The 16,037-nt window shown below is 44.7% G+C and overlaps 1 protein-coding gene across 5 annotated transcripts; it reads right to left on the bottom strand.

Moving 5' to 3' along the window:
• Positions 1-243: 243 nt before the first annotated feature.
• ZNF619 (zinc finger protein 619) lies at positions 244-14,227 on the bottom strand. 5 transcript variants are annotated; one of them, XM_050780390.1, is made up of 5 exons: positions 13,983-14,227; positions 13,329-13,414; positions 8,955-9,108; positions 7,967-8,083; positions 244-3,845 (listed from the first exon to the last, which is right to left on the bottom strand). In XM_050780390.1, the coding sequence occupies exons 2-5, from the start codon at positions 13,350-13,352 to the stop codon at positions 2,413-2,415; spliced, it is 1,728 nt and encodes a 575-aa protein (XP_050636347.1). In that variant the 5' UTR covers positions 13,353-13,414; positions 13,983-14,227; the 3' UTR covers positions 244-2,412. The 5 variants fall into 5 exon arrangements, with proteins under 5 accessions (XP_050636347.1, XP_050636349.1, XP_050636348.1 ...); XM_050780392.1 differs by lacking the exon at positions 13,983-14,227 and adding an exon at positions 8,319-8,438 and having other exon boundaries at positions 13,329-13,974; XM_050780391.1 differs by lacking the exon at positions 13,329-13,414 and having other exon boundaries at positions 13,983-14,158.
• Positions 14,228-16,037: the final 1,810 nt, after the last annotated feature.

Below are 16,037 nucleotides of genomic sequence, written 5' to 3'. Positions count from 1 at the left end.
TTCAGACTTTCCCTAGTCTTCTCTTCTAAGCCTTGGCCAAAATCACCCTTAATGCTCCATTAGATAATACAGGCTTTGTCTGACCTGATCTTCCAAATTTTTCAAGCCTCCACCCATTACTCAGTTCCAAAGCCACTTCTACATTTTTATGTAAATGTCAGAGCAGCAAACCTACTTATGACTACCAGTATTCTGTCTTGTTACATTTTGTGTGACTCTAACTGAATACCATATACTGGGTAATTTATACAGAATAGAGGTTTATTTAGTTCACAGTTCTGAAGGCTGAGAAGTCCAATATAAAGGTGCAGGCATCTGGTGAGGGCTTACTTGCTGCATCATGACATGGTAGGAGGCATCAAAAGGCAAGACAGAGCAAGCATGTGTCCCAGTTCACATTGCTCTTCCTCTCCTCATAAAGCCACCAGTCCCATTGTGGAGGCTCCACCCTGATGAACTTATCTAATTCTAATCAGTCTTAAAGGCCCCCACCCAGTACTGTTACAATGGGGATTAAGTTTCAACATGAATTTTGCTGGGGATATTCAAACCATAGCAATCTCTCTCCAGCTGTAAACTTGTGAAGTCAAAACAAGTCATCTACTTCCAAAATACAATGGTGAAATGGGCATAAGATAGACATTCCCATTCCAATGGGGGAAACAGGCAAGAAAAAAGGGGTAACTGGTCCCAAGTAAATCTAAAACCCAACCAAAAAACAAAACAAAACAAAAAAACATTGAAACTTAAAACTTAAACCATAGAAAAAATTTCTTGGTGTCACCAAAACAGTTCTTTATAAAATTAACTTAAAACTGCCACCAATAAAATTCAGATTTAATCATAGGGAAATCTGGAGTAGGTGTGAGAACATATCCAAGGGCCTGCATAGTAACTCATCAGGAATGGACTCACTTCTGAGGAACTACAGCAAGTCATGGTCAGGTTTCTCTTCTCTTTGCCTCTGGTGCTCACCAGTGTGATGCCAACAAGTTCAGTCCATGTATCGCTTTAGAGATTACTATACTCAGGCATCTACTCTAAAGGGTACAAGTCCAAGTCACTTTTCGTACCTACATATATGAGCGGGTACTGAAATTCAACAGATATGAAAAAGAATAGAGGCTGGAACTGGTGGCTCAGGCCTGTAATCCCAGCACTTTGGGAGGCTGAAGTGGGAGGATCACTTGAGTCCAGGAGTTTGAGACCAGCCTGGGCAACATGGCAAAACCCTGTCTCAACAAAAAATACAAAAATAAGCTGGGTGTGGTGGTGTATGCCCCCGGGGCTCAAGCAATCCTCCTACATCAGCCCTCTGAGAAGCTGGGAGGCTGCACTACCTCCTAGATTGCTTGAGCCCCAAAGGTCAACACTGCAGTGATCCATGATCACACCACTGCACTCCAGCCTGGGTGACAGAGCAAGACCCTGTCTAAAAAAAAAAAGGAAAATGTAAAAAGAAAATAGAGAAGGAACCCAAACTGAAAAGCCATGTCCTCTTCCAATAAAGCTCAAAGACATAATTTTACATTATTGCTATCAATGCCAACTCATCACTTCATTTTCTTCCTGCGTAAACAGGACCCTCATAATTTTTTATGCTATCAAGGTAATAAAAAATTCCAAGTTTTAAATTCTTTCAGTGAGCCTTGCCACTGGTCCACCAAATAGCCCTCCTTAAATCCTGAAAGCAGGCTGGATGCAGTGGCTCATGCCTGTAATCCTAGCACTTTGGGAGACCGAGGTGGGTGAATCACCTGAAGTCAGGATTTTGAGACCAGCCTGGCCAACATGGTGAAACCCTGTCTCTACTAAAAATACAAAATTAGCTGGGCATGGTGGTGCATGCCTGTGGTCCCAGCTACTCAGGAGGCTGAGGCATGAGAATCACTTGAACCCTGGAGGCAGAGGTTGCAGTGAGCCAAGATCGCATCATTGCACTCCAGCCTGGGCGACAAGAGTGAAACTCTGGCTCAAAAAACAAACAAACAAACAAACAAAAAAACTCCTGAAAGCAATCATTGGAAACTTTATCTGATTATCTTCTCCCATAGGCTTTGCATTTCTCCTAGCCTCTAACTATAATGCCCCATGTCATCATAATCATAATGCCATATGCCCTAAACCCCAAAATGTTCTGCAAATTCTTCCAACTCCAGTAGCTCCAGAAGATGCAGACTGATAATACAGCCCAAATGTGAACATGATAAGGAATTAAGTGCTGCCATTTCCTACCTGGGGGATAAAATAAACTAATCAAACATGGTCCTTAAGTGTGAGAACTTAAAATGAAGTTAGGAAAACAGTAACAATTTATACAACACAAGACCAGAGGAATATCAATAGACACAATCAGGAGACCAGTGGAATCCCTAACTTGATGTGCAATTGATGTTGAGAACATAAGGGGGCTTACAGGGAGTGAGACAAAGGATTTGGGCTATGAGGGGATGACTTCCCAGAAGAAGCGAGATCCTGAAAGAAATGTACTATTTGGACAGGTGAAGGACTGGCCTTTTCAGATGAGGGAAGCAGCAGGAAGAAAGGCAAAGAGGGAGGAAGTACCACTGCATGTGAAGAAGATAAGGGAGGCCCTGGTGGGGCTGGGGTAGAGCAGGCATGTTGGGGAGGCAGAGGAGAGAGGACAGCGGAGGAGCAGTAGGGCTTAACTGCAGATAGCCCTGTTCCATTGATGAGTTTCTTTCTAGTATGCCACTTCTGATGCTGAATGAAACTTGCATTCCATCTGAAGGTTTTCCCGCACTCCTTACACTCATAAGGTTTCTCCCCAGTGTGAACTCGCTGATGCTGAACCAGAGTGATCTTCTGACTGAATGTCTTCCCACATTCCTGGCATTCATAGGGTTTCTCCCCAGTGTGGATTCTCTGATGCACTATGAAGTGGGAGCTACAACTGAAAGTTTTCCAACATTCATTACATTTGTAGAGTTGTTCCCCAGTGTGGAACCTCTTGTGCTGAAGAAATACTGAACTGTGGTGGAAGGCCTTGCCACACTCTTCACATTCATAAGGTTTCTCCCCAGTGTGGATTCTCTGATGCTGAATCAGAATTGAATTAGAACTCAAACTCTTCTCACACTCCTTACATTCATAGGGCTTCTCCCCAGTGTGAATTCGTTCATGGATGATGCAGTCATAGCTACACCTGAAGACTTTCCCACATTCCTTACATTTAAAGGGCTTCTCCCCAGTATGGATTCTCTGATGCTCAATCAGTTTTGAATTATAGCTAAAGGTTTTCCCACAGTCAGTACATTCATAGGGCCTCTGTCCACCATGGAGCTTCTGATGCTGAAAAAGGTGGGAATTTTGACCAAAGGCTTGTCCACATTCCTCACATGAGTATGGTTTCTCTCCAGTGTGGATTTTCTGATGCCATGACAGTTTTGAGTTGTATCTGAAGGTTTTCCCACATTCTTTGCATGTGTAGGGCCTCTCATTAGTGTGAATTCTCTGATGCTGGTGAAAGTCTGAATGTGGGTTGTAGTAACTGCCACACTCACCACATTTATAAAACACCTGTTCTTTGGCAAAGTCTTGCTTTGTAATGAGATGTGTGCTGACACTACTTTCTTCCAATTTCCTGGCTATCTCCTCCCTTTCAATGGTGGAAGATTTATAATCCTGGACTGTCAAATCTGTGCAATCCCCTATATTTGTTTTCTTCCCTGTATCATGTTGTGACTTCTCTAACCTGTCCTTGAAGTCAGGGTGCTGGGGAATGTTCATCAGCAGTCCCTCCACTATCAGTCTGTGGGACTCTGATTCTTTAGAAATGTTTAGCTGTGCAGTTTGTTCCTCATTCTTAGTCTTGGTTTTACCACCTAGCATGATAAAAAGAAAACACAGGAGTCCCTTATTTATGCCAGAAGGGAAAGGGATTAATCAGTATCAGCCTGCTCTAGACACATGAATTTTTTTTTTTTTTTTTTTTTTTTTTGAGATAGAGTTTCACTCTTGTTGCCCAGGCTGGAGTGCAATGGCATGATCTTGGCTCACCACAACCTCTGCCTCCCAGTTTCAAGCGATTATCCTACCTCAGCCTCCCAAGTAGCTGGGATTACAGGCATGTGCTACCATGCCCATCTAATTTTTTGTATTTTTCGTAGAGATAGAATTTCTCCATGTTGGTCAGGCTGGTCTTGAATTCCTGACCTCAGGTGATCCACCCACCTCAGCCTCCCAAAGTGCTGGGATTACAGGTGTGAGCCACCACGCCCACTAGACACATGAATTTTTTGAGAGAGACATAGCCACCTGATGGTACCTCAAAGGGAAAGTAAACAAACTAAAGGTTAAGAAGGTAAGCAATCCCATATGGATGACAAAAAACAAAAACTGTGGATAGCAGAAGCTATTGATTGAGGCAAATGGTTAAAGAAAAATGGGAATGGGGTGAAGTTGCAGGAAGGGGAAGCAATAAAGAAAAGTAGAGGAAGCCAAAAGTGAGAAAAGCAATCTCTAAACCAGAGAAGAGAAAGATGGGTAGGCAGCTGTAGTACCACATAGTATGCAGAGGGCTGGGAGGTACTGTCTACAACAGTGGATCTCAAAGTCCAATAAAACCTGTCAAAATACTTTAAAATATTCTGTAATTTTTAAAGAAATGTTCTCTAGTTCTCTATCACAAGCATGGCTGGACAGAAAGCAGTTTGTAACACTGCTGTTTACAAAGGGGTCATGAGAAGACCACAATTTTAAAACCCAAGTGCTGTCCTTTGGGAGACTGACCTTTGAAAGGAAAAAAGACAGGTTCAGCCAAGAGCCTGCCCATAATGGAGATGGCAATTGGATTGGAGGCATGGGGATCATGCTTTCACTGGTAGCACCACAACATAGAAATCTTTTTTGCCTTGTCAAGCACCAAAGATCTGACAAATGAAACTTTCATCTTAGTGTTTTTCAAGCCTTGTTGACCATGACTCACATTTTGGATCCTAAAACAATACAGACATGCTTGCACACACACACACACACACACACACACACACACAGAGCTGAAACCGAAACAAAACAACGTCCTTATTAAGAGTGATGTATTCACGCCGGGCACAGTGGCTCACGCCTGTAATCCCAGCACTTTGGGAGGCTGAGGCAGGTGGATCACCTGAGGTCAGGAGTTCGAGATCAGCCCGGCCAACATGGTAAAACCCTGTCTCTACTAAAAATACAAAAAAGTAGCTGGGTGTGGTGGCGGGCACCTGTAATTCCAGCTACTCATGAGACTGAAGCATGAGAATCGCTTGAACCCAGGAGGCAGAGATTGCAGTGAGCCAACATCGTGCCACTGCACTCCAGCCTGGGGGAGAGAATGAGACTGTCTCTCCAAAAAAAAAAAAAGATGCATTCACAATAGACTTTATACTACTTTAGTCTTTATTTACACCTAATACAGGGTAGTCTAAGTTTTAAAAGCTGGTAACAACTCATTGATGAGTTGCAACCCAGAGTTAAAGAATACGGTTCTAGATTTTCAAGAACAGTGGTCTCAAATGGTGGTCCCTGGACCACTATCATCTGGGAACTTGTTAGATATGCACATTAATGGGGCTGGGTTTAGTGGTGTGTGCCAGTAGTCCCACCTAATTAGGAGGCAGAGGTGAAAGAATTACTTGAGCCCAGGAATTTGAGACCAGCCTAGGCAAAATAACAAGACCCTATCTTGAAAAAAAAGAAAAAGAAATGCAAATTCTCAGCCCTACACCAGTCTACTGAATTCGAATCTCTGGAGGTGGCATCTGGCAATCTGTGTTTTAACAAGCCCTGCAAGTAATTCTGATACATACCAGAATTTGAAATTTACTAATCTATAAACTACAAAAGACAGATTGAGGCTGCTCTTTTCATTGTTTAAGGCTGCACTTTCCCAAAAGGTGGCCACTAGCCACATGTGGCTATTTAAGTGTAAATTAATTAAAATGGAATAAAATTAAAAACTCAGTTCCTCAGTTGCACTAGGCACACTTCGGGTGCTCATGTGGTTCATCTGGCAGGCTAAATAGACAATGCGCACCTGTGGCAAGGGGCAACGCTAACAACTGCAGGCAGGATACTGGGAAAGCCGCTAGAGGATCTGAAACGCTGAAGTCAATTTAAGGCATTGATTAAGGCAAAGTGGGGGGATTAGAAAGGAGCATTTGCCTTACAGAGGCTCTGAAGAGCATAAAAGATTGAAAGAATATGATAACAGAGCCCATAGAATGAGGAAGGCTATATACCAAATCTCTGATTGGTCTTTACATTTATCTCAATTCAGTATCTTTCAAAAAAGAAAACCATTCATTCCCGATACATAAACAAGCTTTCTTTCAAAAGCTAATATAAAATTCAGTGTTTAGGAATTTAGAAAAATTCCATTTACATATATAGTTTTATACACACACACAAAATGTTCTTATAAAAACAAGTTCTAGCCAGGTGTGGTGGTTCACACCTGTAATCCCAGCACTTGGGGAGGCTGAGGTGGGAGAAGCACTGAGGTCAGGAGTTCAAGACCAACCTGGGCAACATGGTGAAACCCTGTCTCTATTAAAATTAGAAAAATTACCCGGGCGTGGTGGCAGGTGCCTGTAATCCCAGCTACTTGGGAGGCTGAGGCAGGAGAATTGCTTGAACCTTCGAGGCAGAGGTTGCAGTGAGCCAAAATTGTGCACTGCACTTCAGCTTTCAGAGCAACTCTGTCTCAAAAAATAAATAAATAGGCCAAGTGCGGTGGCTCACGCCTGTAATCCCAGCACTTTGGGAGGCCAAGGCGGGCGGATCACCTGAGGTCAGTAGTTCGAGACCAGCCTGACCAACATGGAGAAACCACGTCTTTACTAAAAACACAAAATTAGCTGGGTGTGGTGACGCATGCCTATAATCCCAGCTACTTGGAAGGCTGAGGCAGGAGAATTGCTTGAACCTGGGAGGCGGAGGTTGTGGTGAGTGAAGATCACGCCATTGCACTCCAGCCTGGGCAACAAGAGTGAAACTCTATCTCAAAAAATAAACAAACAAACAAATAAATAAATTTTTTAAAAACCAAGTTCTTGGCCAGGCGTGGTGCCTCACACTGTAATCCCAGCACTTTGGGAGGCCGGGGCAGGGGTGGCGGGCGTGGATCCTGAGGTCAGGAGTTCAACACCAACCTGGCCTACACAGTGAAACCCCATCTCTTCTAAAAAATTAGCCAGGCATGGTGGCGCACGCATGTAGTCCCATCTACTCAGGAGGCTGAGGCAGGAGAAACACTTGAACCCAGGAGGCGAAAGTTGTGGTGAGCCATGATCGTGCCACTGCACTCCAGCCTGGGCAACAGAGCAAGACTCTATCTCAAAAAAAAACAAAAAAACAAAAAAACAAAAAACAAAAACCAAGTTCTTACTATATTGTGTTTATATTCCTGAGCTGACCAACCAACAGAAGCCTGTTTGAAATCTTTTTTTTTTTTTTTTTTAAGAGATAGGGTCTCACTCTGTCACCCAGGCTGGAGTGGAATGGTGTGACCCTAGCTCACTGCAACCTCAAACTCCTGGCTCAAGGGATCCTCCAGCCCCAGCCTCCTGAGTAGCTGGCACTACAGGCACATGCCACCATGCCCAGCTAATTTATTTATTTATTGTAGTGACGGGGTATTGCTATGTTGCTCAGGCTGGTCTTGAACTCTTGGCCTCAAGCATCCTCCCACCTTGGCCTCCCAAAGTGCTGGGATATAGGTGTAAGCCACCACACCCAGCCTGAAATCCTTTAGCTTTACAAAGAAAAATGGCAGAAATAAAATGGTGGGAGTGGTCTTTTCCAGTTTGGAGATGAAGTTCTGGTAAGCAACACTTCTTTGAATAAGAGTGACTATTTTAATGCCCACAACCATCATATGACAAGGAAAAACTCTTTTTCATGCTAAATTGTTAAAAGAAAGGAGGAGGCAAAGCTGGAAAGGAGGATGGTAGGCTTTCCTGCTCACCTGTGCACATGCCTCTCAGGGCCTCTCCCCCAGCAAGTGTCCAGGGATCTGGGCCCCATGCTGCTTCTCCTTGCTCCAGCTGGAATATCAGATCTGGTTTGGAGAATGGAAATGCTGCTAGAGGAGAAAGAAAAACAGGAAGCTGAGGAGAATCACCACTGACCTCCCTCTGACTACTCTCTGCTTTGCCAGGTGAAAATAGAAGAGAATGGCCCAGGAGACTAAGTGAAGTCAGGGAGGAGTGAATCTGCAGAATCTAATGAAGGGCTTGAAGCTTACTCTGGCCTCTAAGAGGACAGAAAGCTCCTACAGTCACTGGGGGGTGTATACACAAGGACCCTAGGGGACTCACACATAGGCAATAGGGCCAAGATCACCTCCAGGGAACTGGAAGATGGAAGGAATGAAGGCAGTGCACCAGGAACCTTCTCAGTTCTCTCTGTGCTCAGAGGAAAGCCCCCTGCAGTTGGGTCTCCATTAGGAATCAGGGAAGAGAAAAGTCCTGTTAAACATCAAAGTGGGCCGGGCACGGTGGCTCACGCCTGTAATCCCAGCACTTTGGGAGGCCGAGATGGGCGGATCACGAGGTCAGGAGATCGAGACCATCCTGGCTAACACGGTGAAACCCCGTCTCTACTAAAAATACAAAAATTAGCCGGGCGTGGTTGCGGGCGCCTGTAGTCCCAGCTACTCGGGAGGCTGAGGCAGGAGAATGGCGTAAACCTGGGAGGCAGAGCTTGCAGTGAGTGGAGATGGCGCCACTGCACTCCAGCCTGGGTGACAGAGCGAGACTCCGTCTCAAAAAAAAAAAAAAAAACATCAAAGTGAACCCAGCTCTTTCTCCATCCAGCTACTCCTGGCACTGGGGATTAGGGAGCTCAGCCCATAGGGCATCAATTCTGATGTTATTAAGACATCCTAGATCTGCTAAGGAGGAATTTAAGAGCCCCCAAGGGCAGAAGCTGAGTTTCAGAGAGGAAGGACTTACACAAGGAAGTCACATTTGCATAATTCTCCAGCATCACCTCCCTGTACAGGGCCCGCTGCATAGGGTGCAGGCTGGCCCATTCATTCTGGGTGAAGTACACAGCCACATCCTCAAAGGTCACTGGCTCCTGAAACAACAGGTTCCTGCTCAAACCCTGCACAAGAACAGAGGGAGAGGCCTGAATTCTAGGAAAGGGATACATTTACTGGAATTCATGGCACTGAGCCCCATGGAAGGTTTGTACTGGCAAGGAGAGCCACACAGGACCCCAGCAGGGGCAGCCCCAGACCAGCATTCCAACTTTCCATGTGCATACCTCTGGGGCCCTAATATTACCATCCTAAGCACAGAGCCCAGCACCTGCTGTTTTCTGCCTGGTGATCATGTCAACCTATGTCTGGTTCCACAGGCCAGGTATATTTTTCTGGCATGCTTTCTAAATCGACCACAGCAGGTAATCGTCTTTCACAGTGCCTCCATCCATCCTGAAGCACCTATCAGGGTCCTCCACTCAGCTTTTTGGTCTTCCTCCTCTAGATTTTCTGCTACAGACAGAGGAGTGATTTCATGGGGATAAAGTTCCTTTCATCCTGGATATTTCTCCCCTTTCTATCATCTTGCCTTATCAGAAGCTATTAATAGTTCTCCCTTGAAAGTGATGTGCAATGTTACTTCTTTGTCTCCTAACATTCTTCACTCCAGGACAGGATGGCAATCTCCCATCCTTCTGCAGAGATCTGCCCACTGATCACCTAAGCTCTGTCTGACCTGCCAATGCTATCCGCTTCACTATGTGTCTCTCTATTTCTGCTTCCCACTAAAACCACTTCCAGCTTCTCAGGGAAGAAGGAAACCATCACAGGTTGTTTAGAGCTTTGTGTCAGCTACTTTTAAATCAATTTGCTCAATCATTATAGCACATCTGTGAAATAAGAATTATTATGTCCATTTTCAGATGATGGGAATCAGCAATATTAAACACTTTGAAATAGACTAAAAGGAGTCCTCTTTGAGTATTTATAACAAGGTTGTATAAGGAAGCAAAAAGTTCAAAATGAACTGACCACTTTTATATGAATTAGTCCCACTATAACATCTCTCTCTGACTCACACTGTAGTCTTTCTCAGTTCATCATGTCAACAACTTTCTCTTTGTACTTAAGTCTCTTCTGAGTGAAGAAATATAACATATAAGTACTAGAAGATTTGAACTGGTCGCGTGGCTCACGCTTGTAATTCCAGCACTTTGGGAGGCCGAGGCGGGCATATATTGTAAGGTCAGGAGATCGAGACCCTCCTGGCTAACACAGTGAAACCCCGTCTCTACTAAAAATACACAAAAAATTAGCCGGGCGTGGTGGCAGGTGCCTGTAGTCCCAACTACTCGGGAGGCTGAGGCAGGAGAAAGCCCTGAACTCAGGGGACGGAGCTTGCAGTGAGCCAAGATCGCACCACTCACTCCAGCCTGGGCGACAGACAGAGCAAGACTCCATCTCAACAAAAAAAAAAAAAAAAAAAGAAGAAGTACTAGAAGATTTGTATTCATCATTGTAAAGATTGGTTTGGTCAAGAATCATCATGGATGCTATATCTAGGAGGAAATTTTGATGAGAAGCAGAATATTCGCACGACCTTAAATGTCTCCTCATAGATTGCTTATTAGTTACAAGATGAAAACAGTAACTATACAGTAATCAGATTACCCTTTAGCGAGAAAGTTCAAATGTGGCTGGCATGACTGAGGAAATTTAATTGATTTTAATTTAAATAGGCACATGTAGCTAGGGGGTACCTTCCTGGACAGTGCAGAATAAATACATCTGTTAATACTCTTGTCTTACTTCCTTCAGAGTCAACAGCTGGGAATATGGATCTCCCTTTTTCTTCACATTATGTTCTACCTCTCCATACCTCTGAAACATCACTCTAATTATCAGCACATTCTTTGGTTCCTTGTTTTCGGAAACACTTAGCTTCTCCAGATCTTCTCTATCTGTGATCATCCTTCTTCTGTCCTTTACTTGCACTTACTCTTTCTCCATTAAGTGGGGCTATTGACTCCCTTCTATAGGAAGTGGGTTACAGGGGCAGCACAACATAGTGGCAAATGGCACAGATGTTAAAGCTGTGGCTCTTAACATGGGGGCAATTTTGTCCCCCAGGGAGTATGTGGCAATGCCTGGAGACATTTTTAGTTGTCAAAACTGCAGTGTGGTGGTAATGGTAGGGCTACTGGCATCTAGTAGATAGTGGGCCAGGGCTATTTCTGAACATCCTATAATGAACAGGACATCCTCCAAACAAAGAATTATCTGGCCCAAGGCCGGGCGCGGTGGCTCAAGCCTGTAATCCCAGCACTTTGGGAGGCCGAGACGGGTGGATCACGAGGTCAGGAGATCAAGACCATCCTGGCGAACACCGTGAAACCCCGTCTCTACTAAAAAATACAAAAAACTAGCCGGGCGAGGTGGCGGCGCCTGTAGTCCCAGCTACTCGGGAGGCTGAGGCAGGAGAATGGCGTAAACCTGGGAGGCGGAGCTTGCAGTGAGCTGAGATCCAGCCACTGCACTCCACCCGGGCTACAGAGCGAGAATCTGTCTCAAAAAAAAAAAAAAAAAAAAAAAAAAAAAAGAATTATCTGGCCCAAATGTAAATGATGCCAAGGTTGAAAAACCTTGCTCTAAGCTGGACTCCCTAGGTTCAAATAGTATCTCTAATACTCACTAGCTGTTAACCTTGGATGAGACAGTTAAACTTTCTGTGCCTCAGTTGCCCCCATTTGTAAAACCGGGATAATAATAGTAATTATCTGATATGACTCTTACAAGGATGGCATAAGTTATTATCTGTAAGGCACTAAGATATCACCTGGCACATGATATCATATAAATCTCAGCACTTACTACAACCACAGATGTGATTGGGGGAACTTCCTAGAAGATTCTAAATGACAAATGTTCCTCTTAGAGATTGTAGCAAAGACTGACAGGTGTGTGTGTGTAGCCCCTTTCTTTCTTAGTATTGGAATCCTAATTTTACTTGAGGTTGCACTCAGCCCTGGCAACCCAGTGGGGCCAATGAAATGCAAGTATAAATATTGTTGGGGACTTATGGGAAGGTTCCTAAAAGAGAGAGGTTCACCTTTTTTTTTTTTTTTTTTTTTTTTTTTTTGGCAGCTCCTCTTCTAGCTGGAATGCACACATGATGGCCAGCGATCAAGCAGCCACCTTGGACAAGAAAGTGGCCTACAGCAGGTGAGACACTACTAGGATGGTAGAACAGAAAGACAGAGTCTGAGAGCAGGATAATAGAGGAGCTGCCACACTAGCCCTGGATTGACTCTCGACACTTTTGTATGAGAGGGAAGCCTTTACCTTGTTTAATCCACTGTCATTTGGGGTCCTCTTTGTGGAATCTAATCCTAAGTGATTACTGCACTTCAGGCAAAGCACCAGGAGAGCACAGCATACCCCCACAGAACACTTCCTGACTTGTAGGAATGGATTTTCTCTGAAGTGCTCCAACAGAAGTGGATGGTCCAATATCCACCAAAAGAAGGACACACACATTGTTTTTAAGTCCTTGGGATGGAGCTTTCTTGTTACAAGATACATCCATTACATGATAAACTCAGTTTTCTCATTACATGATCTAGGACACTGGGGAAAAATCCAGTAAAACTATCATCTACCACCAAGAAAACTGGAGGGAAAAGTGCTCCCAATGCTACATGAATTTGTAGCCAGGAAAGGATATAGACTCTCACAGAGGTTAGCCTGATGTCTTTGCATTGAGCTAAAGGCACTGGCTTCAGCTCCAAACTCATCATTCCTCCAAAAATACACTTCCCTCATCAATCTATATTTTCCAAATGCTTCCAGTTCTGGCTTCACTGTACCCTAACTAAGTAGTCTGAAGGGTAAACTACTCCCTTGGAAGTGTCTATTTAACCTCAGAAATGGCTTTTGTGTACTGTTATGCAGACTAGCACTCCTCAAATTTCAATCTGCCCTTTAATTTTCCAGATCTTGTAAAAATGTAGACTCTGATTCAGGAGATCTGGGGAAGAGGCCTGACATTTTACCTAACAAGCGACCTCTGTGATGCAAAAGCTGCTCATCTCCAGGCCACACTTTCAGTTCTCATGAATGCAGATTCCCATTTTCTAGGATAATTCTTTCCTTTTTTTCCAACCCACCTAACCCTCCAAAGTTCACCTACTCTAGTTCTTCAACTCCCCTGGCATACTGTTTTTACATAGTCTATTGAAGGATGTAAAACTAAGCATGGGACTGGTCAAGTCAGGCTACTGGGCCTGTACTGACCTTCCATATCTGTTCTGAGTACGGAAAGCTGAAAGAAAGCTCTGCTCACCTGGAACCACACTGTCTGGAGCATGGCTGATGACTCCTGGCTTCATGCACTGCCCTCTAGGTTTGGAAAAGTAAGAACCTGCTGAGCTAAGAGAGAACCACAATGAGACTGATCCTGTCTGTCTCCTACACTTGCCGCCTCTTCCCCTGTCTCCTGCCACTAGCACTGCAGATATTCTTGGCACACTAGCTGTTCTCATTCACCCTCTCCACTGATTCATGGGATGCTGCAAATGCTCCCTCTGCATATTCTCCTATAGATCTGCTCGGTGACACTGGAGACTCTAGAAAGAATATCGGTAAAGCAAGAATCAAGAACTGCAGTGGATGCGTGGCTGTTTAAAAAAAAAGAAAGAAAACTTCTTGGCCCCACTATGAATACATTACTAAGTAGTTTGTATTGACTGAATGCTTCTAGTGATCGTGGCAAAAACCCAAAACAAGTCTCTGGAGAGAAAGTAGGATATAACGGAGACCCCTAAACAAACCACAGGCTGCAGGACAAAATGCAAGTGGTGACCTAGCCCCGGGTGACAAGGGTAAGACGCTCAATGTCCAGCGGGTGATGCTGACCGAAGACCTAACCGGGATCTGAACACTCCACCCCGGGAACAGGAGACCCTATAGTCACGGCTCCCATCCTTCCCATGAATACCGCGACCCGAGGACATCAGGCCAGCTCTTCGGAGCAGGAAGGTCGAGTGCGTCTCTGAGGACTGGGGACTGGGCCCAGGCTCGGGCGGCCGCGCGGGCCCCTCGGCGATCTCTGCAAGGGCCCAACGCCCGACCTCCAGAACAGGCAGCCGAGTCGGAGAAGCCCAGGAAACTCAACCCAAGCGCTCGCAAGGCGGCCAAAACGGAAGCACTAGCTAGCCGGCCGTCGGTCCCTACAGCCTCTCTAGGAAGCCGGGAGGCTGGCCCTTCTCTATGGTTCCCCCGAAACCAAACTCCCACCCTTTGCTTCCCTTCTCCACAACCGCTCTGCGCCTGGTTGGTTTGTTTTTTAATTTTAATTTTTTTTTTTTTTTGCTTTTGTTTTTGAAACAGGGTTCTTGCTGTGTTGTGCAGGCTGTTCTCGAACTCCTGAGCTCAAGCTGTCCGCCCGCCTCGGCCTCCCAAAGTTCTGGGAATGCAGGCGTGAGCCACCGCGCCCGGCCGCGCCTGGTTTATTATTATTTTCTCTTATGTCTTAGTACCCCAACTACATGATAAATTCCTCCATATTTAACAATTAATTCGTAACTTAATTCCTAACTCCTTACCTAATTTACTTAATTCCTAACTTAACATTCTAATGAACGTATAGCCCCTGTCTCCCACTTAATGACTGTGACCTAAGACCATGGGGTATGGGGTCTCATTGTCTGCGTTCCTGGCTCCACTCTGTATGGACTTGCTCAAGTTATACTTAAATTGTTGCCTCAATTTATCAATTGAGAATGGTAAAAGTTTGTAATTTATAAATTCAGTGGATTAACTGAGTCAATTCATGCGACAGTTCTGTAAACCAAAGATAAAATTCTAAGTCCCCCAACCAACTGAATGGACCACTCCTCTCCGCCAAAACTTTCCAAAGAAAACCTGGCCATCTAGTTCAGGCCATGATGGGAAGCAGGGGATCGGACTTGCCTCATTCTGCTCTTGGAATTCAGGCACTACGAACCAGCATGAACATAAAAACAGAGATCTGGAGACTGATTCCAACTCCCCCCCCCCACCCCCCCCGAGACGCAGTCTTGCTCTGTCGCCCAGGCTGGAGTACAGTGGTGCGATCTTGGCTCACTGGAACCTCCGCCTCCCGGGTTCAAGCAGTTCTCCTGCCACAACCCCTGAGTAGCTGGGATTACAGACGCCTGCCAACACGCCCAGCTAATGTTTATATTCTTAGTAGAGAGGGGGTTACACCATGTTGGCCAGGCTGGTCTTGAACTCGACCTCGTGATCCGCCCGCCTCAGCCTCCCAAAGTGCTGGGATTACAGGCGTGAGCCACCGCGCCCAGCCCAAAACAAATTCTTTATAGCAATAAGACACCAAATTCTAACCTGACTAGTATAGTCTCACGTGACAGATAACAGGTCCTGAAATAAACTGAAGTATTTTACCCTAAAATGTATTTATTTGACATATTTTGAAATGGCCCTGTAAAGCAGTCTCTTGTGGCGAAAATCCACATCCTTTTGTAAAGAATCCCCTTCACTTTCGAGGTCTTTTCCTTGATCCAGGAGATAATTAACTAAGAGAGTTTGGCACCTTTTGAAGTCTGATAAGAAACATTTACAATCGTTTCTCTCTGAAGCCTGCTACCCCGAGGTTTCATCTGCATAATAAGAACATTGGTCTCCAAAACCTCTTATCTTAACCCAGAACGTTGGTCTCCAAAACCTCTTATCTTAAACCAGACATTCCCTTCAATTGATTCCAGGTCTTTAGGTAATAACTCTTTCAACTAATTGCCAGTTAGAAATCTTCAAAAAAAACAAAAAACAAAAAACAAAAAAAAAGAAAAGAAGAGGAAAAGGAAAGGAAAGAAAAGGAAAGAAAAAAGAAATCTTTGAATCCACCCTACGGAAGGTACCCCCACACTCCCCACTTCGAGTTGTCCCTCCTTTCCGGATGGAGCTAATGTACATCTTACATTTATTGATTGATATCTTTTATCTTCCTAAAACATATAAAACCAAGCTGTAGCCCGACCACCTTGAGCACAAG

This window comes from Macaca thibetana, chromosome 2, assembly GCF_024542745.1.
Source record: "Macaca thibetana thibetana isolate TM-01 chromosome 2, ASM2454274v1, whole genome shotgun sequence".
Classification (NCBI taxonomy): domain Eukaryota; kingdom Metazoa; phylum Chordata; class Mammalia; order Primates; family Cercopithecidae; genus Macaca; species Macaca thibetana.
This window is presented reverse-complemented; position numbering and strand designations above follow the sequence as displayed.

Excerpts from the sequence above, each read along its gene's own strand:
- ZNF619 (XM_050780392.1), bottom strand. The coding sequence starts at position 13,352 with ATGCTCCAGACAGTGTGGTTCCAG. Across the intron at positions 9,109-13,328 it reads TCCAGACAGTGTGGTTCCAG|GGTTTGAGCAGGAACCTGTT; the intron begins GTGAGCAGAGCT and ends GTTCTTGTGCAG. Across the intron at positions 8,439-8,954 it reads TGCAAATGTGACTTCCTTGT|ACCCAACTGCAGGGGGCTTT; the intron begins GTAAGTCCTTCC and ends TTCCTAATGGAG.